The sequence below is a fragment of the Megascapheus bottae genome, chromosome 11 (genome assembly GCF_031878675.1).
Source record: "Megascapheus bottae isolate mThoBot1 chromosome 11, mThoBot2.hap1, whole genome shotgun sequence".
Classification (NCBI taxonomy): Eukaryota; Metazoa; Chordata; class Mammalia; order Rodentia; family Geomyidae; genus Megascapheus; species Megascapheus bottae.
The window spans coordinates 58,496,930-58,522,772 of NC_143519.1; the positions used below are offsets into that span (position 1 = coordinate 58,496,930).

Consider the following 25,843-nt stretch of genomic DNA (forward strand, 5'->3'; position numbering starts at 1 on the left):
GGGGGAAAGGAAATGGGGACAAAAACATGAGAAGGGGTATCAATGTGTGAGAAGTAATGCACCTATTACCTGAAGAATGTAACTGTAACACCTCTATACATTACTGGACAATTACAAAAAAAAACAACAACAGATGTTCCCACTAAGGGATTACCATATTCAGCTAAAGAAAAAGTAAATACAACCTGAAATACTTACTGGCAGCTCAGGGAGTTAAAAGTTGGGACTAATCTGATGTAAGAAACTAGACTGTGGGGAAACTAAGAAATTCTGTATTTCCTTCTTATTCCTGACTGACACAATTATCCTTTACTTTGAGGAAGTTTCTCTGGAAGTCCAAGGTCAAGAAAAAAATCACAGCTTAACAAAATCACAGGACACAATGAATAATTAAAATTTGGATATAAAGCAGTCATAAGAGATGTCAAGGAAGGTCAGAATGGGAGGCAGGAAATAGCAACAAACAAACAACAAACCAATTAAGCTGCAGGAGGGGAAGGCACATTGGAGTCCTGAAACCTGAGTATGTAGAAGCCAGTGGGCTGCTGTACTGAGAAATAGAAGACTGGAAATTCCCACTGAACCCCTGAGCAGAGGGACCTAGGAGAACTGTTAGGTACCAAACTGTAAAAAGCTTAAGTTTCTCAAAAATATGGCACACACATGGACCACATCACTAGGCTACAGAAGCTCGAAATGTCTGGCACAGCCCACTATTAAATAAAGCTTGGCACTCTAAGTAGCTTAGCAGCCTTGGGACTCTCCGCTGTGTCATAGCAATCAGCTTCAAGTCCAAAGATCCATTTCACACCTGAGATTTGGGAGAAGCAAATCCCTTAAACCCAAACCCAAAGTAGACTTTTACATTCTTAGGTAAATCTACATAAAATATACATGTACAGCCAAAGAATAATTTAAAAATCTATTATCTGTTGTATATAAGACTATCTTCTGATTTTGGTTCAACTGTTTTGAGGGTTGTAATCTATTTAACAATTTTATCTGTTCTGTGTATAAGATCAAGCCAATTTAACTTTTAACTTTTCTAGCATCACCTTCCCAACTAAACTCACATCTTGTTTTGGAATTTCATTACTTGTCTTTTTATATTCATTCCTTTTTAAAGTACAGCTTCATCTCCATTCATATCCCTTTCCACATTTATACCTCCTCTACATTTTACTCATATTCTTTCCTATTTCTGTTCCCTGAATTCTTTCTAATTACCCAACTCATGCCTAGCAACTAAATTACCTGCAAGTCATTTGTTTATTTCATCTGTTTGCTTTTCTTTCTTTTTTTATTCTCTTTTCTCCTTCTTAAGCACTGGTGTTGTCTAGTTTGTTTAGAAATTATGTGAACTTATCTGATTTTCTCATGTAAAAGAAAAATACCTTTCATTTCTATAAATAGGTTCTATGTTACATGGAGAGCCAGACATAATTTAGGAACAAGGGAAGCCATAGAATAACCATTACCTCCACATGGATAGCCACTTGGAAAACACAACTTTGTAGCTTTTTTTTTTTTGCCAGTCCTGGGCTTGGGCTCAGGGCCTGAGCACTGTCCTTGGACTTTCTCAGGGCTAGAGCTCTACCACTTGAGCCTCAGCACCACTTCTGGTTTTTTTTTCTATGTATGTGATTCCGAGGAATCCAACCCAGGTCTTCGTGCATGCTAGGCAAGCACTCTACCTCTAGGCCAAACTCCCGGCCCCAACTTTGTAGCTTTTAAAGATGATACTTTTTTTGTGTGTGGGGGGAATAATGTATAGAGGGGTTACAGTTACATTTGCCAGATAGTAGGTACATTACTTCTCACACATTGATACACCTTCTCATGTTTTTGTCCCCATTTCCCTTCCCTCACCCCCTTCCAATCATCTTTCATCCCCTTCCCTTTCCTATTTCAAATAAACAAATAAATGTATATACAATATACCAGGTAACAAAGTCAGACACAGTAACAATAGGAGATTAACCAAAGGGCAACAAAGGAGAAGAGAAACATAGTACATTAAGAACAACAATCATACAAGATAAAGCTCTGGTTTCCATATTCTTTAAAATCCTTTCATTTAGTCTCATCCTATATGACTTTACCTGTACCTAGGTTTTGAGCTATTGTAATCTTACTCTGCTAGGAGTATCCTAGATGTGTACTAATTATGACAAATGAGGGAAACCATTGAGCCTATGTTCCTTTGGGTCTGGCTTACTTCACTTAATATGTTTTTTCCCAAGTCTTTTCATTTCCTTACAAATGGGGTGAAGTCATTCTTTCTAATGGCAGCATAGAATTCCATTGTGTAGAAGTACCACATCTTCTTGTTATTAATAAAGCTCAGCCTGAATTATCAATTTGAGTAAGATTTGTTTATGATTGTAGTTATTTTTAAATACTGGCCAGTGGTCACCAGTGGCTTACAACTGTGATTCTAGCTACTCAGGAAGGATGAGATCTAAGGATCTTGGCTCAAACAGTCCAGGAAGAAGTAGAGCACTATCCTCTAAGCACGAAATCTCAGGCACCCTGGGTCTAAGTTCAAACTCCAGGACCCAAATACCCAAATACATACATACACACATGAGGGGAGGGGAAAATAGATAGAAGAGGGAGATAAAAACATCTCTGGGGAGTAATGAAGATAAAAATACTTCCCTCTAGAACCTCTGGGAAACATCAAAGACCATACTGAGAGGAAAATTCACAGCCCTGAGTTCCTATGGGGCTCGGAGTTTGGCCTAGTGATAAAGTGCTTGCCTAGCATGCATAGAGAAGAGGTTCAATTCCTCAGTACCACATACATAGAAAAAAGCTGGAAGTGGTGTTGTGGCTCAAGTGGTAGTGTACTAGCCTTGAGGAAGCCCAAGAACAGTGCCCAGGCCCTGAGTTCAAGCCCCAGGGTAGCAAAAAAAAAAAAAAAAAAAAATTCACAGCCCTGAGTGCCTATATCTAAAACTTAGAAAGCATTCAAACAAATGGCCTTGTGATACAACAAACTTCTAGAAAATCAGGAACAAACCAAACTCCAAACTACTAAAAAAAAAAAATGGTAAAGACAAGGGCAGATAATAATAATTGGAAAACAAAAAACATATAAAAAATAAAACAAAGTTGATTCTTTTAAGAATAAGACTGACATGTAACTAGGTAATTTTACCAAAAGAGGGGAAGAAGAGATTCAAATGAATAAAATTAGAGATGAAAAAGGGAATATCACAACAATACCAAAGAAATCCAAAGACCTTGAGTGAATGCTTCTAAAATCTCCACTAAATAAGCTGGAAAATCCAGAAGAAATGGATAAATTTTTAGTTACAGATGACTCATCAAAACTAAATGAAGAAGGCCGGGAGTTTGGCTTAGTGGTTAAAGTGCTTGCCTAGCATGCACGAAGACCCAAGTTCAATTCCTTAGTACCACATACATAGAAAAAAAAAAAAAAAAAAAAGCCGGAAGTGGTGCTGAGGCTCAGGCGGTAGAGCCCAAGCCTTGAGAAATTCCAAGGACAGTGCTCAGGCCCTGAGCTCAAGCACAGGACTGGCAAAAAAAAAAAAAAAAAAGGCAATTTATGAAACTGAGGCCCAAGGCAAAATAGATTCATGGCAGCATTTCAACAGACCTTCAAAGAATTAACACCAACAGTCCCTATAAGTTCTTTCATGAAACAGAAGAAGGAATGTTACTGAAATCATTCTATGAAACAAATATTATACTCATTTAAAACTAGCCAGAGATGTTGCAATAAAAAAGAGAAGTTAGTCGAAAGTGTGGCCTAGTGGTAGAGTGCTTGCCTAGCATGCATGAAGTCCTGGTTTGATTTCTCAGTACCACATATACAGAAAAAGTCGGAAATGGTCCTGTGTCTCAAGTGGTAGAGCACTAGCCTTGAGAAAGCCCAAGGCCAGTACCCAGGCCCTGAATTCAAGCCCCAGGACTGGGGGGAGAGGGGTGAATTATAGAGCAAAAATTCTCAAATACAATTAGTAAAAACATAATCCAACATTAAAAAGAGAATACACCATGATCAAGTTGCTTTCATCCAAAATATGCAAGCATGGCTCAACATATATAAATCAACAAATATATCACATAAACAGGACTACAAAATCCACATGATCTCAAGAAAAAAAAACTGAGAAAATTAAACATACTTTTATCACAAAATCTCTGAAGAAACTGAACACAGAATATACCTATATTTCATAAAAGATATATAAGACAAACCTATAGCTAACATTATATTAAATGGGGAAAAACTAAAATCATTTCCCTTAAAGTCAGAAACAAATAAAAGATATCTACTCCTCCCACTTTTATTTAATGTAGTACACGAATTACTGAACAGAGTAACAAGGTGTCTAGAACTGAAAACTAAAATGATAGTGGAATACAAAAAAAAAATTCCATACTCAAAAGCCAATACCGGTTCTGTATTAAAACAATGAACAAGATGGGAATGAAATCAAAAAAACAATTATACTCATAATAGTCCCCATTCAACCAACCAAATAAACCTACGTTATTTGTATTTCTAAGAACATATAAGACCAGTGATAACCAATATTAAACACAAAGCACATACCCACTTGAGATAGTTATCTCCATGCTTCAGTAACAAATGAAAAAGATACGATGAGAGAAAGATGAATAATCAAGTAAATCTATCAGTTTGTGGTTATTTTGCTGACTGCTTTAAAAAAAAGTGTAGTAACATAAAAATTCCATTCAACAATTTTTTTTGAGGGGGGAGGTTGTTGTTCATGGGGCTTGAAAGGGCCTGGATATTGTCCTTGGATCTTTTTTTGCTCAATGCCATTATTCTACTATGTAAACCACAGCTTCATTTCTGGTTTATTGGTGGTTAATTGGAGATAAGAGTCTATCTGCCTGGTCTGGCTTTGAATTACAATTCTCAAATCTCAGCCTCCCAAGCAGCCAGGATTACAGTATGAGCCACCAACGCCCAATATCATTTTAATGATTTTTAAGTAAACAAATTCATTTGATGCCATTCAGCCATCACAACCATTTTTAAAAAACAAAACCATATCGCTTTTAGGAAAATGGATGCAATTCAAGGACAAGTCAAGCTAAAAACTTCCCCAAAATATATGAGTTTTCACTCATAAGAAGCTAAAACTATAATATATATACATTCATATGCATGTATATACATACACACATACAGTTACATAAGTATGTGGATAACAGAACAGGAATCTAAGGTACTACTACTTCAGAGGAGATAGAAAAAGGGGAAATGAAAAAGGCAATAATTTTAAAATGTACTTTGAAAAAATATAAATATGATTGAAATGGATTGTTTGCAACTATAAAAATAGAAAAAGGAAACCTGCTGAAATTACTTTGGAAAGGGACTTAGGGACAGTCACAGAGGAAGTGAGATTGATTAGAATATAATGTAAATATGTCGAACTATAACAATAATATACCCTCCTCTGTATAACTAATGTAAGTTAATAAAAAACAAAAACGAGACTATTAAAAACATGGAATTTAAACTTTTGGGGCTAACATCATGTCACAACTGGCAAATTCCCCAACATAAATCTTTGTTTTATATATAAAATTATTTCATATGTCACACAGAATTAACTTTGAGTTGTGTGGTTGAGATATATATGAAATGTAAGCAAATCAATTTCCTATTTAAATTTGAGTCTAGGTCCCATCTTCAGGATTCAGGGAGTTGTATTTTCATTATAAAATGAAATACCTTTATGTTTGTTTGTTGTATGGCAGGTTACTTTGCTTTTTATTGTCAATATATATGGATATACACATTATACCACAGTTGTTAAATTGTTTTAATAATTTTATACAAACAAGTTATTGGCATTAAACTAATTGTGTGTTGCATTTCAATCACTTTTATCCACTTTAGGTCATATTCATCAAACGAAACATCTCCAAATATATTTCACCAACCTAAGTATCTCCAAACCTCTCCAAATATATTTCACCAACCTAAGTATCTCCAAACCTAACAAAAATACAAAATTGGAAACTCTCTGGTCCCAATCAATGTGGCTAAAGGATACTCAACCTGCCACAGCAAGGAAAATATTCTAGCACCAGTAATTCATCAACCACAGTCAATGAGGTGACTTTCATAAATGTAAATCTCATAGGATAAACTCTGTATTGTTTTTAGTAATTCTTGTATCTACCTAACTGTAACCAATGTCTAGAAGCAATTCACCTTACCCAGAGATCATGTTCAGCATAATCAAATAGAAGCCATACTTTCCGGTCAGCATGAGACAGAAATACTTTCTGAAGAGAGATGACGTTTGGATGCTTAAGCTCTCGAAGTAACTACAAAATAAAGGAGATTCATTGAATATTTTTTTTATCACAAGTAAAACAAACAAACAAAAACTATCCAGGTAAGCATGCTACTCAGCTACTAAGGAGGCTGAGGCAGAAAGACTACTTCAAGCTAGGAGTTTGAGGGCACCATGGGCAATAAAAGACAGATTTCATTTCAGCCACCCTAGGCAATAAAGACAGATTTCATTTCAGCCAGTTTTTATTCTAAAAATGGACAAAATCAGTGATAACCAATATTAAACACTTACTAAATATGCATATTATTGAAATACCTATTCTTGTGCTACAGTGGCAAGTGAAAAAGATGTAGGACTGAAAATGAATGGCCAAGTAAATCTATCTGGTTGTATGGCTGGCTGCTTTGCTTTACTTTCTTTTTGAGATAATTGTGGTAATATAACAAAAAATTATATTTTAATCATTTTTGAATGAACAAGTTCATGATTTTAAACATATTCAGCTTTGAGCAACCATCACTACTATTTAAATATTTTTCCACCAACCCAAACAGAAATTCTGCACCCATTAAACCACAATCTGGTTACTCTCTTACTCTGGCCCTTAGCTAGCTCTATTGTACTTCCTACCTCTAAGAATTCTTCTATTCTAAAAAAAATAATACTGTTCTTGATGTCCATTTACCTGAATGTACACACAGAATAATTATTATAACCTTTTGATTATTGTGAATAATGCTTCTAAAAATAATGTTGCTTGAGGCTCTGCTGGATCATGATTGTTCCATGTTTAACTTTGAGGGAAATCACCAAACTGGGTTTTTAGCAGCTGTATTATTTAACTTTCCCATCTCTATCATATTTCTGGTTTATCCACATCCCTGCCAATATTTATTTGCCCTTTTTTCTTGTGGCTGTTTTTGAGACAATCTCATAGCACAGTGTAGCCTCCTAAACCCCCCAAATGCTAAAATTACAGGCATGTATCACCAGGCCCAACTCTTCATGATTCCTGTCTTTTTAAAAAGTCACTCTAAAGCTGAGCACTAAAGGTTCATTCCTATAATCCTAGATACTCAGGAGGCTGATATCTGAGGATCAGTAAACTGAAGCCAGCCAGGGCAGGAAAGTCTGTGAGATTCTAATCTCTAATTAGCCACTAAAAAAAATAACTGGAAGTGGAGCTTTATCCATTTTTAAATCACATTTTGTTTTGTCGTTGACTGGAAGGCTTTTATGATCTAGATATTATTAGATATCTAGAAATATTTTTTCATATTCTGAGTAATTATTTTGAGACCACAAAACAAATATAAGACAAATGTGAGCTTACAGTCATTTAAAAATTATTAAAGGGCTAATTAACTGCAATCACTATATTATCTGAAATGAAGTAAGGTTTTAACTCAGACATATTACTAAATTTCAGGCATTTAAATTACATGACAAAGTTGAATAAATTTTTGTAACCTAATAGATAAAAAAAACTTATATAGATAAAAATATCTAAATAGAATATTCTGGTGGGCTACACAATTCATCTCCTAAAAGGACATTCTTTTCTCTAAAATCTTTTATCTCCTAATGATAACCAGCTTAGCCATAAAATAAACCATCTCATTAAAAAACACCTTACTACTGTTGAAAAGAACCAAAAATAGTAACTGTTAAGGAAAGGCTTATAAGGAAGAATAATAGTATGTACTGATCAGTCTAAAACAGACAGGCTGTCTTCCAATTGTGCTACAAATTCAGGGCAGCCATGTGTGGAAAGCCAAGAACTTAAAATTTTTAGAATTTAAAATTTCAGTATCACTTGTAAGAATTCCACCATCAAAACAAGAATTTATATAATTGTAATGTGGACATTATATTGGGGGCTTTGAAATAGACTTGAATAACTATAGACTAAACATTAAATGATCCAATATTATATAAATTATTACATGCTGGAGAGAGTGATTATTATTATCTCCAAGAACATAACTAAATTCAGGTTATATATTTCTACTTTAAATAAACATATGAAACTTTGGAACTTAAATGCCTATCCTCAAGAACCTAAAGTCCAATATTTAAAACTGATCATTTATTATTTAATAAACCAGGAAAATAATCCTGAGTGACCCTAAGTTCAGAATTTGGGATCACTCACAATCTTCTAGATGACTGGGAAAGAGAAAACAAACGTTAAGGTGGTCTTAATTATAGCTCAGTGTTTCTACCACATCAAAATTGAAACATATTCCAAAGTTAGACAGCTATGTCAAATCCTTTCTGGAAAATGTCAGGGTATAAATTATAACACACACAAAAACTTTAATGAAGGATGCAATTTTAGAAACCTACACATTTTACTTTAAGATATCTCTCAAATTTCAGATCCAATAAGAAATTTTGTTTCTATATTTATGATAAAGATCAGCATGGCTAGAAGTACCAAGCTATGCATTTTACTTTAAGATGTTTCCTGAATTGCAGATCCAATATGAAGTCTTGTTTCCATATTTAAAATAAATATCAGCAGGACAGGGGGTACAGCTTAAGTAGTAGAGGGCTTGCCAAGCAAGCACGAGGCCTTGATTCCAATTCCTAGTACTGCCAAGTAAAGTACTAAACATATACCAAGTATTATCTCATTTAATCATGAATTATCTTCATGAAATATTTATATAACCCATTTTTAAAATGAAGGCCCAATGATTTTAGAGGGTATAATTTGCTCAAATTACATTCCTAAGAAGATTACTTCCACCACCACCATCACCCTTTTGGTACAAGTACTGGTGCTGGAAACTCAGGGTCTGGGCACTGTCCTTGAGTTTTTTCACTCAAGGCTGACATTCTACCAGCTCTACTTCCAGTGTTTTCCTAGTTAACTGGAGATAAAAGCCTCATAGACTTTACTGCTTAGGTTGGTGTTGACTTTGATTCATTCTCCTATGTATCTAGGATTACATGTGTGAGTCATCTTCTTTAAAAAACAGTCGCCTTGCAATTTGTTCTAAGTATTACTAAAGAACCAAATGGGTTATGATCATGAGAATGAAAGAGGTAAGTGGTAGACATGTGAAAGGGTATCAATGTATGTGAATTAATGCACCTGCTATCTGGCAAATATCATGTAACCCTTTTATTAAGTACAATTAAAAAAATAAAAAAAATACACACACAAGAAAGATGTAAGTGGTGGGGGACATAGGCTTCTCTAAGGAAGACTTAATATAAATAAAAAGCATGACGTCTAATAAAATTTGCTAGAAATGGGAATTACTCTAGCTTTTTGCAATACAAAATCCCCAGAAGTACCATTATTTACTCAAATTTATTTATCTATATTAATACCTACTCCTCCCCTTCTGAATTTGTTTAAAGTAAATAACTGTATAACTTTATTAATACTGTATCATTCTATCACTATTTCAGAGTATTTCCTAAAATATAGTCTCTTTTCTCTTATCATAATAAAAATACATTAATACTAAATAGTAACTTACCTAAAGAAGCCTCGGGTATTTAAAATTTTAGCAATACATCTGTAAATAATGGATTAAGAGAAAATGGAACACTTCGTACTAAATGATAATTGGAAATACAATGTAAGGTCTGTAGAATGTAGGTGAAACACAGAGTAAAGGGAAATTTACAGATGCATATATTGGGGGGAAAAAATCTAAAATCAAATGCACTAAGATTCTACTCTGTGTGTGTGTGTGTGCGCGCGTGCGTGCGTGCGTGCATCCTGGAACTTGAACTCAGGGCCTGGGCACTGTTCTTGAGCTCTTTTTAATTCAAGACTAGCACTCTATCTCTTGAGTCACAGGTTCAATTCCAGATTTTTGTGGTTTATTGGTGGTTAAGAGTCCCATAGACTTTCCTGACCCTTTGTACCACATTCATCAGACTTCAGCTTCCAAAGTAACTAGGATTACAGATGTGAACCACTGATGTCCAACTAATTTTCCACTTTATAAAGACAAATAAGCCCAACGTAAGAAAAAAAGAACAGAATGAAAATTAATGAAATAAACACAAATTACCAAAATTAGCAAGCAAAGAAAAATATCAGTACAGAATGTACACATAAGATAGTAAAGGAATATTACAAACAACTTTGTGTTAAAAAATTAAGTTAACAAAGTGAGATACTGTAACAATATGAGATAACCAAGGGACAGCAAAAGAGATGAGAGATAACATAGTACCTTAAGAACAACAATCATTCATTATATGGCTTATGTTTCTATATCCTAGAGATCCTTTCATTTAGCGTCCTACTATATGGCCTTTTGTATCAAGGTTTTGCTCTATTGCAAATCTCTGCTAGGAGAGCCCAAGGTTTCTACTGATAATGACAAATGAGGGAAACCATTGAGCCTAAGTTCCTTTGAGTCTGGCTTACTTCACTTAATATGATCTTTTTTTCCTGATATATCGGATATATTTGTATTTGGTTATTTGAACTTGGATAGGGAACAGGGGAAAACAAGATGAGGGGTGGGGGGGAGGGAAATGGGGACCAAGGCATGTGAAAGGGTATCAATGTATGGGAATTAATGCACCATCTATCTGGCAAATATCATGTAACCCTTCTATTAATTACAATAAAAAATATATGAAAAAACAAACAAACAAAAAATCTACATATGCAAGGCACTTTAAAAAAATTAAGTTAAAAGATATGGGCAAACCACATGAATTTAACTTGGGGAGGGTACTAGTGTCTAAACTCAGGGCCTTGCTCTTACTAGACAGATACTCTATCATAATCTAAAGCACTCCCTTATCTATTTTTGCTTTATTTTTCAAGTATGGTCTCATTTCTATGCGTAGGCTGGCATAACCTTTGATCCTCCTATTTATTCTTCCTGTCTACCTGGGATGCCGGGTGCACAGCTACCATGCCTAGCTTTTATTAGTTGAAATAAAACTTTCTTAAAATTTTTACCCAGGTTAGCCTTTTAAAAAAATATTTATTTTTTATTGTAATGTATAGAGGGGTTATAGTTACATTCGCCAGATGGTAGGTGCTTTATTTCTCACACATTGATACCCCTTTCCAGGCTAACCTTTAAATACAATCCTCTTCATCTCTGTTTCCCTAGTGGCTACAGGAGATTCACCTCAAACAACTCCAAATATGGAATCTTTTAGGGATGCAAAATTTAATAAACATTAAAAATGAATACAATTTACTGATTTAAGGAAATTATATAGAAAAATATATGATGCAATATATATAGAAAAGTGAAAAATCAACAAAATAAGAAATATAAAATACTGTTGAGAAAACTGTATCTTCTAATGAACAAGTAAAAATGAAATCAAATAATAGGACCTCTTTTTTTTTTTTTTTTGGTCAGTCTTGGGGCTCTGGGTCTGGGCACTCTCCCTGAGCTCAAGGCTCATGCTCTCCCACTTTGAGCCACAGCAAGACTTCCGGTTTTCTGGTGGTTAACTGAAGACAAGTCTCACAGACTTTTGTGCCCAGGCAGGCTTTGAACAGTGATCCTCACATCTCAGTCTCCTGAGTAGCTAGGATTACAGGCGTGAGCCACCAATGCCTGGCTTAGGACCTCAATCCCATTCTATTGAAAAGTAAATATTCATTTTATCTAACCATTTTTACATTAAAAACTGGAAACATAACTATTAGTGACATTTATTGGAAATTATACATATATATTCATATAAACAACTAAAATTAATTTTGCCAAAATAAATGAATTTATACTTTGATAGAATTGTCACCTTGCTTCTAAATATATTTTCTATAAATATCTGAAATTATTCATCAATATGAATTAATATGGTAAACTAACATTCATAAGGCAGTTGGTAATAATTATAATATAAAGTGTTTTACTTACTGCTATCTCTCTACATGCCGACATAGAGATCCCAGTTCCTTCTATTTGTTTCAAAGCATAATCTTTATCATCCTTCCTGTAAAATAAGTAATAGCCATATAAATCTATGTTTATGTTCACTTTAATAGAAAAATAAAATAAATCATGTTTTGGGGCTGGGAGTTTGGCCTAGTAGTAGAGTGCTTGCCTAGCATGCACAAAGACCCAAGTTCGATTCCTTGGTACCACATACATAGAAAAAAGCTGGAAGTGGTGCTGAGGCTCAAGTGGTAGAGCATTAACCTTGAGAAAGTCCAAGGACAGTGCTCAGGCCCTGACCTCAAGCCTAGGACTGGCAAAAAAAAAGAAAAAAAAAAGTTTTTAAAAAGTCACCAAATCATATTTTCTAACTTTTTCATATAATCACAAAATGTCATAGATATGTTTCTTTCAGATACTCTAAATCAGTGCTATTATTTGATGAAAGAAGCTAGTCTCAAAAGAGACTAGCTCAGAGACAGAAGAGTCTCAAAAGATTTATCTAATATTCCACATTACCGATAGAGCTCAACTTCTGTAATCTTTCTAAGAGCAATACAGGAGAAAAATTTAATCAAAATATAATGCATGGATGTATGGAAATACTACAATGAAACTTCTTTGTACAATTATACAAAAAAGAAATTGCACACACCTAGTATTTACAGGGACATGGAAATAATATGCTATGATCAGAGAACATCAAAGTGGCCACAAATGGTTTAACATCATTGAAACAAGGACAAAAGAAATGGCTACTGGAGAAAAGACTAGGAACAAATGAATTTAGGAATAGCAGATTATAAAATGTCTTTTTAACTGCTTATCTCCAAAGAGGAGTGAATTATGTGAATGTGAGTGTGTATATGTATGTGTGTGTGTGTTCATGTGCTTGTGCATGTCTGTGTCTATGTCTACTTCAAAGTCTGTTTAAAACAAACAAGTATGACAAATAATATGATGCTACAATTTGGAGCTTAAGTATGGGTCATGAGTCTTGGTCCTCAGCATGTAGAGCTATTGGGATGGGATGTAGTGGAACCTTTAAGAAGTAAGGTCAAGGCCGGGGGTTTGGCCTAGTGGTAGAGTGCTTGCCTAGCATGCACCAAGGCCTGGGTTCAATTCCTCAGTACCACATACATAGAAAAAAGCCAGAAATGCTCAAGTGGTAGAACTCTAGCCTTGAGAAAACCCAAGAACAGTGGTCAGGCCCTGAGCCCAAGCCCAGGACTGACAAAAAAAAAAGAAAGAAAAAGTAAGGTCAAATGAAAGATTTCCAGTCAATGAAGATCATGTGCCCTGGTAACATTAACCTCTTCTTACCACTTTTCTTTTGTTTAGGGTGAGTGTGATCCCACAATAACATGAAGCCACAGACTCAAAGCACTGTTGCCAATCAGTCATTGACCATAACTTCAAAAACTGTGAATCAAAGTAAGTCTTTTCTAAGTTGACTTAACTCAGCTATCTATTTCAGAAACAGAAAGCTGCCTAACACATCACATTTAAAAAAAATAGTATATACAATTTGAAGGCAAGTGTGTTTGATTAGAAAACCAAAAAGGAATGGGTGAATGATATCTTCCCTTTAACAGACTATAGTAACAATGTAAAAATATAAAATAGCTATCTGAAAGTAGCTAAAATTTTGAATAAAACAGTACTGAACACTCCACATTCCTTTGAAACCTCAGTCTTCAAAAATTCTATTAAAATTATGGTAGAACAAACTTTTGAGAGACTTAAATGGTTTTATAAGTTCATTATATTCAAACACTATATTAATGAATATGTTTAGCAATTGAAAAAGTAGACTCAGTTCTTACAAAAAAAAATGGTACAAAAATGTTTTACATTAATTTGTTTGCAGGTTTGCAGGTTTCAAATTCCAGGTCAAGCAAGGACAATCAGCACAGGACAGAAAAGCCAAGGCTGTTCTTGTTTACTGTTCAAACTGTATTCCAACTTGCTGGATAATCAGTGACTGAATTTTCATAAATCAATTGTGTATTATTATAGGTCAACAGAGGATCCATTCTTTTCCATTTTAATAATTCTAATTAACATTCATTTTTCCAGAATTCAAGACAGCACAGATGGAAGAAGCAATCTCTTGCTAGTTACTTAAACATATGTTCTGAAGAGAAGAGACTAGCTATTATAAAGCATCATTAGAAAGACTGAATTTGAACTATGTAGAATTAACTTTTCCATATGCTGTTTTAAGCTATACAACAGTAAACCTCCTCAGAAGGCAATGGCTCCTAATTATACCAGTACAGCACACTGTCAAATATCCTGGAAGACCATCCCAGTCTGAAACCTCAAGCCAATTCTTATGAATCTTTCAGATAATCTTAGAGAAAGATACTTCTTAACGCAAAGGTCTTAGGTACAAACAGTATCAGAGACAGTTTCCACCTACAACCCATGGAACAAGCTCTAAATAGCAGAGTCAAAGATTATGTTTTGATTTGCATGTTATTATTTTTTTTAATTCTAAGCTATTTTCTTTATTTTTTCCTATTTTAAATTTAGGAAATGTTGAGACATTTGCTACCTTTCATGATATTTTAATACAATACTCATAATTGTTTTATGGTTCTCTAATCATTCCCTGTATAAATTTAACATATCTAGATACAGTTTGCTCACTGGATGGTTGAGATTGTAGGCACTTTCATTTGACTTGAATTCATTGTTCTCTAAGTTCCTTAACTACTAAGTAATTTTTTTATATATTTTTATTGTAATTAATAAAAGGATTACATGATATTTGCCAGATAGAAGGTGCATTAATTCACATACATTGATACCCTTTCACATGTCTTGGTACCCATTACCTCCCCCGACCCACCACCCACTCCCCGTATTGGTTTTCCCCCCTTCCCTATCAAGTTGCAGATAACCAAATACAAATAAATTCAATATATCAGATAACAAAGTGAGATACTGTAACAATATGAGATACCCAAGGGACAGCAAAGGAGATGAGGGATAACATAGTACATTAAGGACAACAATCATTCGTTTTATGGCTTTTAAATAGTAATATACAAGTAATAAAGAGGGCAGATAGCCCCATAATGTCATATCTGGAAAAGTTTCTGTATCTGATACCAAAACCAATCAAAGTACTATTTCTTGGCTTAGAAGCAGACTATAAACTCGGTTAGCTGCCTCTTAGCATTTGCCAGTGCTATGATGTTCAAATTAATCTCATCTTAGATATGCAATCATTTTTACCTCATTAGTTAACCCTATAATGGTCCTATGAATAACCTCCTGACCAATGAATTCTAAGGAAAAGATTGCAATTTTAAAAGACAGTGATCTAAACGGCTGAATATGACCCCCAAAAAGGACTGAGAAAGTGAATATGAGCCCAACTAATAACCAGAGTATGATATCTCTAACAGACTGATAGAAAGGCCAGTAGGCAGGAACAATAGAAAATAAAGCTTTACCGAAGGCTATATCAGAAAACCAAAGTGTCAGGTCTGCTTTGAATCTCCTGCTCCTGAAATGAATATTGAGGATCTTCAGTTTTATCAAACCGAACTCACTTCTTGTTAGCATCCAATCCAGAGATGCTCTAATTCCCTTAGTCCCTCTATAATTATTCAAAGCCCATACCTTCCCAAGTACTTGCTCTTCTCCAAGTGGGATACCTCACAGTAATCTGAATATGAACTCTCCCTAATAAAATTCTAGAGAATGTATTGTAGTGAAAGGATAATTAATGCCAAAGCTGAGTAAAAGGTATCCAACTTTCAATTTAAGAACAAGGATGTTTAATAGTATAAGACACAATTAAGACTCCAGCTTCAGACTATTTAGGAAGCTATTGTCAATAGCTAGTCAAGTAATAAAATTCACTATAAATGACCCTACTTTCAAAATAAAAATAAAGAAGGACTAACTCACATGGGCTGACTACTAATAGCTCCAGATACAGAAGGAGAATTTCATGTGAGTGAAAAACTATCAAGAAAGAAGGATTACCTGCTGTTTCCTTCCACTTATTACACTCCATCAATAGAGTTTGAGTAAGGTCTTTAGAAAAACTTATAATATTGTAATCAAAACTGATGTGGCCTCACAGAATAGGAAATGATGCGTATAATTTCCAGCAGTGGTTAGTAGCTTAATCAGAGCCGCTGCCAACAACTTTTCAGAAGACAGGATCATGTCAGATTAAAGCAGTTATGCTAGTAATATTAGCTTTTATATTTGAGAATTTCATATCATTCTGTAAAATATAGACTTGTGTAAGACAATTCAATGTTATCGCTCCAAGTCAGAATACCAAAAGGCCCATTTGTCTGTAAAGTGAATATTCAATTGCTGGGGTATCTTAGCAGAAAATAAGAAGTGAATTTCCAGATGTTAATAACATTTACTGAGAATGTTCATTTGATGACTGCTGTGACTATGTGAAGTCAGGAAACATTTTACATTAATTTCAGGATAAGCTTTTCTATTTCTGAAAAAAAAGCATGCTGTTTGAATATTGATATTGCATTGAGTTTGTAAGTTACTTTGGAAAGTATAAAATTTTAACAATATCAAAACTCCAACAAATGGACACAGAATGTGTTCCTATCAACTTACATTTTCTACAGTTTCTTTAAATACTGTTTTGTAGTTTGTAGTGAACAATCTTTTGCCTCCAGTTAATACTTCAATATTTTATTCCTTTTGCAAATGGTACTATTTTCACAAGAATGCAACTAATTTTTGAGAATTGATCCTGATGAACTGATTAGTTTGAACCAATTTTCAAATGTGTGTAGAATCTTTAGTTTTCTACATGTAAGACCAAAACACAGACAATTTCTTCTTTCTCTTGCTAAACGGCTTTGGATATGACTTTTAAAATTAAAACAAACTGAAGTTTTGAGAGGAGGCATCTTTATTTTGTTTCTGCTACTAGCTTTTAGTGTTCATTTTTTTTTGGGGGGGGGGCCAGTCCTGGGGCTTAAACTTAGGGCCTGGGCACTGTCCTTGGACACTTTTTTGCGCAAGGCTAGAGCTCCACCACTTGAGCCACAGCACCATTTCCAGCTTTTTCTATGAATGTGGTACGGAGGAATCGAACCCAGGGCTTTGTGCATGTGAGGTGAGTACTCTACCACTAGGCTATGCTTCTAGCCTGGGTGTTCATCTTTGAGTATATTTAACATGCATTTTTTTGAACAGCCTGTATAATACTGAGATTTTTTTTATTCCAATTTGTAGCGAGTTGAAGATTTTTGTCAAACAGTGATCAATTTTGTCAAAGAAATTTTTCTGCTTCCATTGAGCTCGGTTATTTTATGCATTCAGTTAATGTAGTGCTGACCCATTTTCATACATTGAATCATCCTAATAATCTATGACTAAATGGTAAGAAACTTGCTAAAATAGTGATTTAATAATGAAATACTGTATTATCCTGCTAATATGATGCTGAATTTTATTATTATTTTGGGAAAGATTTTCAAACAATGATCATGACAGATATTGGTTTATATTTTCTTATACTATTACTATATATCTGACTTTGGTATCAGGTAATGTGGGATTCATAAAATGCCTTAAAAGTTTTAAAAGGTTTTTTAAGACCCACTGCAAGATGGGGCCAAAACAATAGGGACCCAGCTTAGCTCTCTCCCACAAAAACAGAGAATCAGGGAATCCCACAAGACAACTATCTTAAGAAATCCACAACTACAAATTCAAGAAGCAATGGAGAAGTATACAAATCAGAAAAGAAACCCTGATAAAGCTTAAACACTCTCAAAGAATCCAAAGTGAAGACCCCTCCCCCACCTCTCCCGCAAAAGTGGCAGCAGTGGGAACCAGGGCCCTGGTTCAGGGAAGCCCGGAACTCCAGCAAGCAGCAGAATCCAGACACAGGAACCCCACACAGACCAGACCCAAAAATAGTGACCGGCGCTGGGGCCAGGAAGCCCAGAACTCCAGCAAGCAGCGGAATCCAGACACAGGAATCCCACACAGACCCGGCGGGGACAACACAGACAGCTGTGGAGAACGAATGACTCTCCAACACCTCGGAGTAGCTCACAGCCAAACCCAAACCAAAAGTAGTCCAGCGGGTTCCCCAAAACCCATCAGGAAGGCAGAGCTGGTGGCAAGCTACAGAACTTAACCTGGACCCCTCCCACCCCGCCCAAGAAAGACTGGCAAGTGGGGGGGGGGAAGGAATTCAGAATCCTGTCCCTTCCCCCCCTCCCCCAGACCATTGATTGGAGACTGACAGGCAGCTGGGCGCTAAGACCCAGCACCCCAACAAAGGGTTGTAGAGGTGTTCCTCCTCCCAACAGCTTCCCAACAGCTTCCTCTCCCAGGCTACTAAAACTGTAGACTGAGGGGCGCTAAGACCCTGCCTTCCAACAGCAGGAGGGGGTGAGTCTGTGTGCCAGCAGCTGACTGCACCAAAACTAAGTGGGGCGCCCCTGACGGAAGCCTCTGGGAAGCAAGCACCAGGAAGGCCCCCAGGAGTCACAGAAAGACTCTCAGCCAAAGTGGCCCAGTACTCCCTTGAAACACATCAAGGAACTGAAGGGCTGAGCTCAACCTATGAGAGCCAGAAATGCACAGCTCCCTTGGAGCCCACTTCCTCTGCTGGGCCCCCCCCCTGGGAAAAGGGCCGCAAGCTAGCCAACTCCTGGAAGCTCTCAAACCTCTCAAACCACAGTCCCTCAGCTACAGGGCAGACATACTAGCCGCTGGGCGAAGCTCCCAAACTGCAGGCCTTCTTCAGTTGGGCCACTGGTTGGGCTAGCTGAGAGCTAGCTATGAAGTAGCACACAGCCTTTGGGAACGGGCTGACACACCTGTAAAAGCTATAATCTCCAACCCAGTCAGCAGGGGAACTAATTTGGATGAGAACCACATATACACAGTGAAGGGACCCCTTTCTAAACTTCCCCCAAAATCCATCCCTTATCGGCATTGCCCATCTTCATGACAAAGGAGTACTTGACTCAAGGCAGGGGCTGTAAAATTCCTGATAACAGCTCAGATTACAAGAGTAGTTAAACCAGGTGGAGTTACCAGAATTCCTCCCCCACCCAACTCCTTTGGCCTGCCAGAAAACTCCCTCCATTTCCTTTGTTAGCAGAGCAGTGCACCAGAAGCCCACCAAGATGATAGGTCAGTTCAAACATCAAAGGTGTAGGTGGTTGCCCCAGCCATCACTCAAGTATGTTGAGATTCCATTGGCCACCTGTGTATGGCCAAGCCCAACCACATGGCTGGTGGCCTATAAAAGTAGCCTGTAAGATTAGGCGGGGTCACTCTCTCACTCACATCTTAGAGACAGTCCTGACCAGTCAGTATGATTCTCGATGCCAGGCGCAGAATAAAACTCTATTTAACTTCCACTTCTGGGTCAGACTCGTTCCTTTGATCACGGATCCTAATGTTGGGGGACTGGGCGCTAACACACAGATTCCCAGAACCACCAGCCCCAAACCAAGTAAAGACTGCCACCTACCAACCACAGAGTGAACCTACAACAGTCTCCATTGCATTGGAAATCGCAACGACAAATCACAAAATATATAAATAATCAAAGTCCCACATAAAGCCCAAAAGGAAACAAGAGAGAAGGGATGAGAGAGATATCAACATCCAAAGAAATGATACCTGAAAAGACAGGAAACATGACCCTGTTCAAGGAGATGATTGCGGACATGACTAAAGAGATCAAAGCAGAATTCCAAAAATAATTTCAGGAATATAAGCAGGAAATCAACAAGGAGCTCTTCGATCTCCAAAGAAAAATAGAGAAAAATTAGAATAACTGCAGACCTCTCCATGCAAACCCTAAATGCAACAAAATTGACAGACCCCTGGCAAGATTAATCAAAAAAAGGAAAGGGGAGACTCAAACAAGATTAGAGACCCTATGGGAACAATCACGACCTATATCCAAGAAATTAAATCCATTATGAATAAGTACTACCAGGGCTTATATTCAAAGAAACAAGAAAATCCTGGAGAAATGGATGACTTCTTAAATAAATGTAGACTACCCACATTGAACCATGAAGAGGTAAACAAATTGAACCAACCAATTTCATACAATGAAATAGTGGAAACAAAAAGGGAAATGCCAATGAAAAAGAGCCCAAGAAGTAGTGGTACCTATACTCTTGAAACTCTTCTGAGAAACAAAAGCAGAAGGAGCAATACTAACCTCATTTGATGAAGCTAATATTACACTCATCTCCAAACCAGAGAAAGACCCAACAAAAAAAGAGAACTACAGACCTATCTCTCTAATGAACACAGAAGCAAAACTCCTCAATAAAATACTAGCCAACAGAATCCAGAAACAAATTTAAAAAATTATACACAAGTAGGCTTCATCCCACAGATACAAGGCTATTTTAACATTTGCAAATCAATGTAATACATATCAATAGAGCTAAGGATAAGAATCATATGACAATTTCTCTGGATACGGAGAAGGCATTCGACAAAATACAATATCCATTCATGTTGAAAGCACTAGAAAAAATAGGAACAAGAGGTACATTCCTTAAAACCTACAGCCTATATTATACTAAATGGAGAAAGACTGGAACCATTTACCTTAAAAATCAGAAACTAGACAAGGATGCCCACTCTCTCCACTTCTCTTCAATATAGTGCTGGAACCCTTAGCCAGAGCAAAAAGGCAAGAGAAGGACATCAAAGGGATCCACATAGGGAAAGAAGAAATTAAACTATCCATATTCACAGATGACATGATCTTCTAACTGACTGACCCAATAAGCTCCACTACCAAATTCCAAGAATTAATAAACCACTTTAGCAAAGTGCAGGATACAAAATTAACCTGCAAAAATCAGTACCCTTCTTGTACTTCAACACTACACAAATAGAAGGCCAAATCAAGAAAATGATCCCATTCACAATTGCCCTGAAAGAATAAAATACTTAGGAATTAACTTAACCAAAGATGTAAAGGAATTATTTAATGAAAACTATAAAAGCCTAACGAAAGAAATTAAAGAGTATACCAGGAAATGTAAAGACATCCCATGCTCATGGGTAGGGAGATCTAATATAGTGAAAATGGCCATACTGCCATAATTGATATATAAATTCAATGCAATCCCCATCAAAATCCCAAGGACATTCTTTACTGAAATAGAAGATACAATCCAAAGGTTCATATGGAACAAGAAAAGATCTAGAATAGCCAAAACAATTCTAGGCAAAAAGAGCAATGCAGGTGGTATTACAATCCCAGGCTTCAAACTCTACTATAGAGCCATAATAAATAACAAAAACAGAATGGTATTGGTACAAAAATATACCAGAAGATCAATGGAATAGAATAGAAGATCCCGAAATAGAACAACATACTTATAGTCAACTTGTATTTGACAAAGGAGCCAAAGATATACAGTGGAACAAACACAGCCTATTCAATTATTGGTGCTGGCAAAACTGGGCAGCCACATACAGAAAAATAAAAATTGACCCTCCCCTTTCACCATGCACAAGCATTAACTCAAAATGGATCAAAGACCTCAATTTCAGACCGGAAACCTTGAAACTGCTACATGACAGAGGTGGAGAGAAACTGGAACTCATAGGCACAGGCAAAAGATTCCTGAACAGAATCCTAGGGTCACAACAGATTAGAGACTCGATAAATGGGACTACCTAAAAATAAAAAGTTTCTGCACAGAAAAAGCATAGCCATTAAAGTAGAAAGACAGCCAACCAACTGGGAAATGATATTTACCAATAATACATGAGACAAATGCTTAATATCCAGTATCTACAGGAAACTCAAACTAATCCCCCCCAAACCCAACAACCAATCAGTAAATGGGCAAGGGAACTAAAGAGAGACTTATTAAAAGAAGAGGTTAAAATGGCAGAAAAGCATGTGAGAAAATGCTCATCATCCATGATCATAAAGGAAATGCAAATAAAAACAACCTTAAGATACCACCTTACCCCAACAAGAATGGCCAAGATTTTGAACTCAGACAATGACAGATGCTGGCAGGGTTGTGGAGAAAAAGGAATCCTACTGTCCTACTGGTGGGATTGTAATCAAGTTCGGCCACTCTGGAAAGCAGTGTGGAGGTTTCTTAAAAGAACTCAAAATTGACCTTCCCTATGATCCTGCCATACCGCTTCTGGGCATCTACCCTGAACATCATAATCCAGGATATGATAAGGACATCTGCTTAGCTATGTTCACCTCTGCACTATTCACAATAGCCAGGCAATGGAAACAACCCAGATGTCCTGCTGCAGATGAATGAATACAAAAAATGTGGTGTATATATATACAATGGAATTCTACATAGCCAACAGACAAGATAAAATAATGGCATTCACAGGGAAGTGGATGAATCTAGAGTGAATCATGTTGAATGAGACAAGTCAAGGCCAAAGGAACAAAAGGCACATGGTGGGCCGGGAGTTTGGCCTAGTGGTTAAAGTGCTTGCCTAGCATGCATGGAGACCCGGGTTCGATTCCTCGGTACCACATACATAGAAAAAAAAAACCCAGAAGTGGTGCTGAGGCTCAAGTGGTAGAGCTCTAGCCTTGAGAAAATCCAAGGACAGTGCTCAGACCCTGAGCTCAAGCCCAGGACTGGCAAAAAAAAAAAAAAAAAAAAAAAAAAAAAAGCCCAAGGAGAGTACCCAGGTCCTGAGTTCAAGCCCCAGGAATGGCAAAAAAAAAAAAAAAGGCACATGGTATCCTTAATATGTGGCTATTAGATCCAAACAGTACAAGAGCGAGGACTCAATATTTGAGTACCCAATGCTATGGACATAAAAGTCCATGACTCTATACACATAATGTTTTATTACACAGATTAATATGTCTATGACATACAAACCCTCAGCCTAATTTTAATTATGTTCTAAAATCTAAGTGCCAGTGATTGTATATAGAGATTCACTTTTTGAATACTTGTTTGTTAAACATATCATTTGAAATGATGTAAAAATCAATATTAATAAATTCTTTAATAAAAAATACTGAAAGCACAACAGACAAGCAGGTACACGATATGCTACAATTTATTGCTTTAAAAAGGTTGTAGAAAAATGTGCAAAATTCAAAAATATACATATGTGCACACAAAAAAGAAATACAATATACATGCAGACATAAAGTATATTTGCATAAAATCAAAAAGAAATAAGGAAAATACCTGCACACTAATGTTTATAGCAACATTATTTACAATAGCAAACATAGACCAGTTGAGATGCCCAACAACCAATGACTAGATAAAGACAATGGAGGACACATACATGATGGAGTACTATCCAGCCATAAAGAGTGAAATTACAGCCAGTTGCCCGTGGGTCATCCTGTAATTCTAGCTACCAAGGAGATTAGTATGATAATGATGGCTGGTAGCCAAGTGAGGCCGAAAAGTTTATGATACTCTATCTCCAATTAACCAGCATAATAATGCTGGTTAGAGGTGTGGTTCAAGTGATAAAATGCCAGCTGCGAACAAAACAAGCCACAAACTCAGAGAGTCTGAGGCCCTGTGTTTAAACCATATCACTAGCACCAAAAAAATAAGGGAAAGAAATGCCAATTTTATGTATGATTTTGGGTATGTTTATACACAGAAAAACATATGTTAAAGAACTAAATGTACAACGGAAAGAACGCAAATTTAGGTGTTTATTTATGGTAGTGATTTGTTCAGGGCCAATAATAGACCCTCTACCTCTGCTGCCTAAAACACCAAACACAAGCATTTTATCTTCCCTGCCTCTGGTGCTATTAGTAAATGTATGTCTTTCTTCAGTGTTTGTTTGGCTCAAAATAGTCAATATTTAATTCCCTTTGGGAAATTCAACAATTCATCAAGACACATGCCCCAGGAGTTTACTGAAGCACATTCCAAGTTTTCTACTTCAAGAACCTAATTCCCTTTAATTCTACTCAAATGTAGTATGAATGACCTTTGGCTATGTTTGAAAGAGGGGTAATAAGTAAGCTTTATGGCTGATTCAATTTTGTTTTATTTTAACTCAGAAATAAACTTCCAAAGTAACATTAAAAAACGTGGAAAGTACACTGCCCAGAAACTCATGATTAATTCTAAATATTTTTTACTCTGAACAGACTAATAAATAATTAAGGGATTTAACCATATCCTCAATAACCAAGCCTTTAACTCAAGCATCTAAAAAGAAATAGACCTTTCTATAATTTTAAATGAGCACTTCAGCAACTTTCTTTACTGAGCTCATCTAATTATCAGTTTTATTTATTTATTTATTTTGGTGCCAGTCCTAGGGCTTGAACTCAGGGCCCGATCACTGTCCTAGAGCTGTCACAAGGCCAGTGCTCTACCACTTGGGCCATAGCACCACTTCCAGCTTTTTCTGTGTATGTGGTACCAAGGAACCAAATCCAGGGTTTCATACATGGTAGGCTAGCACTCTACCACTATGCCACACTCCAGCCCCTCTCATAAACTTTTATACCTCTTTATCCATAAGAGAATTGAGCAAGCCCGAAGTGTTCTGGCTTAACTTCATGGGAATTGGGCATCAAACACTTACTATAGCATTCTTGACTCAGTGACAAAAGATTACCTAACGTTTCCTAAGAGAATCACAATAGCCAAACTAATGAAGACTTGTTTCAATTGGTTTGGTCAAATGGTCTTCTTTAATCTCCAAATTCATTCAAGCTGTACAATCATTGTTGATCAATGAAAAAAAAATGATCAGCAAAGATCAGGTTTACTTCATCCCTAACATTTCTTCTTACTGGTAGAATACTTCATATATCAGCTAAATTCAACCCATGGAACTGCCCAAAAGTTAAGAATTTTTAAAATATTTTTAAAGATTGTTTTTAAAGAAAGATATTACTCAAAAAAAAGAAAGATATTACTACATGGACAACTTTATTTATATAAAGTATACAAAAAGATACATACTACAAGTGGTTTACCTGTCCCAAAACATTTAGTATACAGCCCTTTACAGGTAACTTTGCTCACCTCTGATACACCTCTATTATCTGAAAAGGTAGAAACCCATGAAGTATGCCCTTAAGACTCCTCTTGAAAATTCAGATTTTCTTGGTTAACTGACCATATTTTTTAAATGAAACCAGAAAATATGATCCTGGATATGCTCAAATAGGTCTCAACTCATACATAAAATGAGACCCCCTGCAAGAGCTAATGGTGATATACTCAACTAAGATGAAGTCGGTTTGTTCACCAGAACTAGCCAGTTAACTAGTTAGCTAAAGATGAGAAGGTTAAGTATTTGGCACTTAGAAATAAACAAGAAATATGGATGTAAACAACCATTGTTAACCTCTACTATCTCTATAGTCTCTTTGTGGCATCAGTGGCCCTGAAATAAAATCTAAAACAGCTGCATGAAATTATAATATTCTGGTAAGGACAAATAGGTTGGTAATGTATATAAACATTAATATATCAGAAAAAAAACAACTAAAATTCCTTAGGTGTGATGGTCTATTTCTCATTGCAAGAATAATCCTTTTCTGAGACAGTAAAAATTGGAGCACCAACCAGAATCTTAAACCCCAAGATCTCTTTGAAGACCACTTAATGGTTTTCATTCAATTGCTCA

The 25,843-nt window shown here is 36.1% G+C and overlaps 1 protein-coding gene across 4 annotated transcripts in view; it reads right to left on the reverse strand.

Moving 5' to 3' along the window:
* The window catches only part of Cdk8 (cyclin dependent kinase 8), a 92,763-nt gene that overhangs the window by 41,705 nt on the left and 25,215 nt on the right, over nucleotides 1-25,843 (reverse strand). For all 4 annotated transcript variants that reach the window (XM_090342354.1, XM_090342355.1, XM_090342353.1 and 1 more), the window contains 2 exons: nucleotides 12,188-12,263; nucleotides 6,235-6,345 (listed from right to left, as the gene is read on the reverse strand). In XM_090342354.1, the coding sequence (XP_090198480.1) occupies nucleotides 6,235-6,345; nucleotides 12,188-12,263 (187 nt within the window). The remainder of the gene's footprint in view (nucleotides 1-6,234; nucleotides 6,346-12,187; nucleotides 12,264-25,843) is intronic.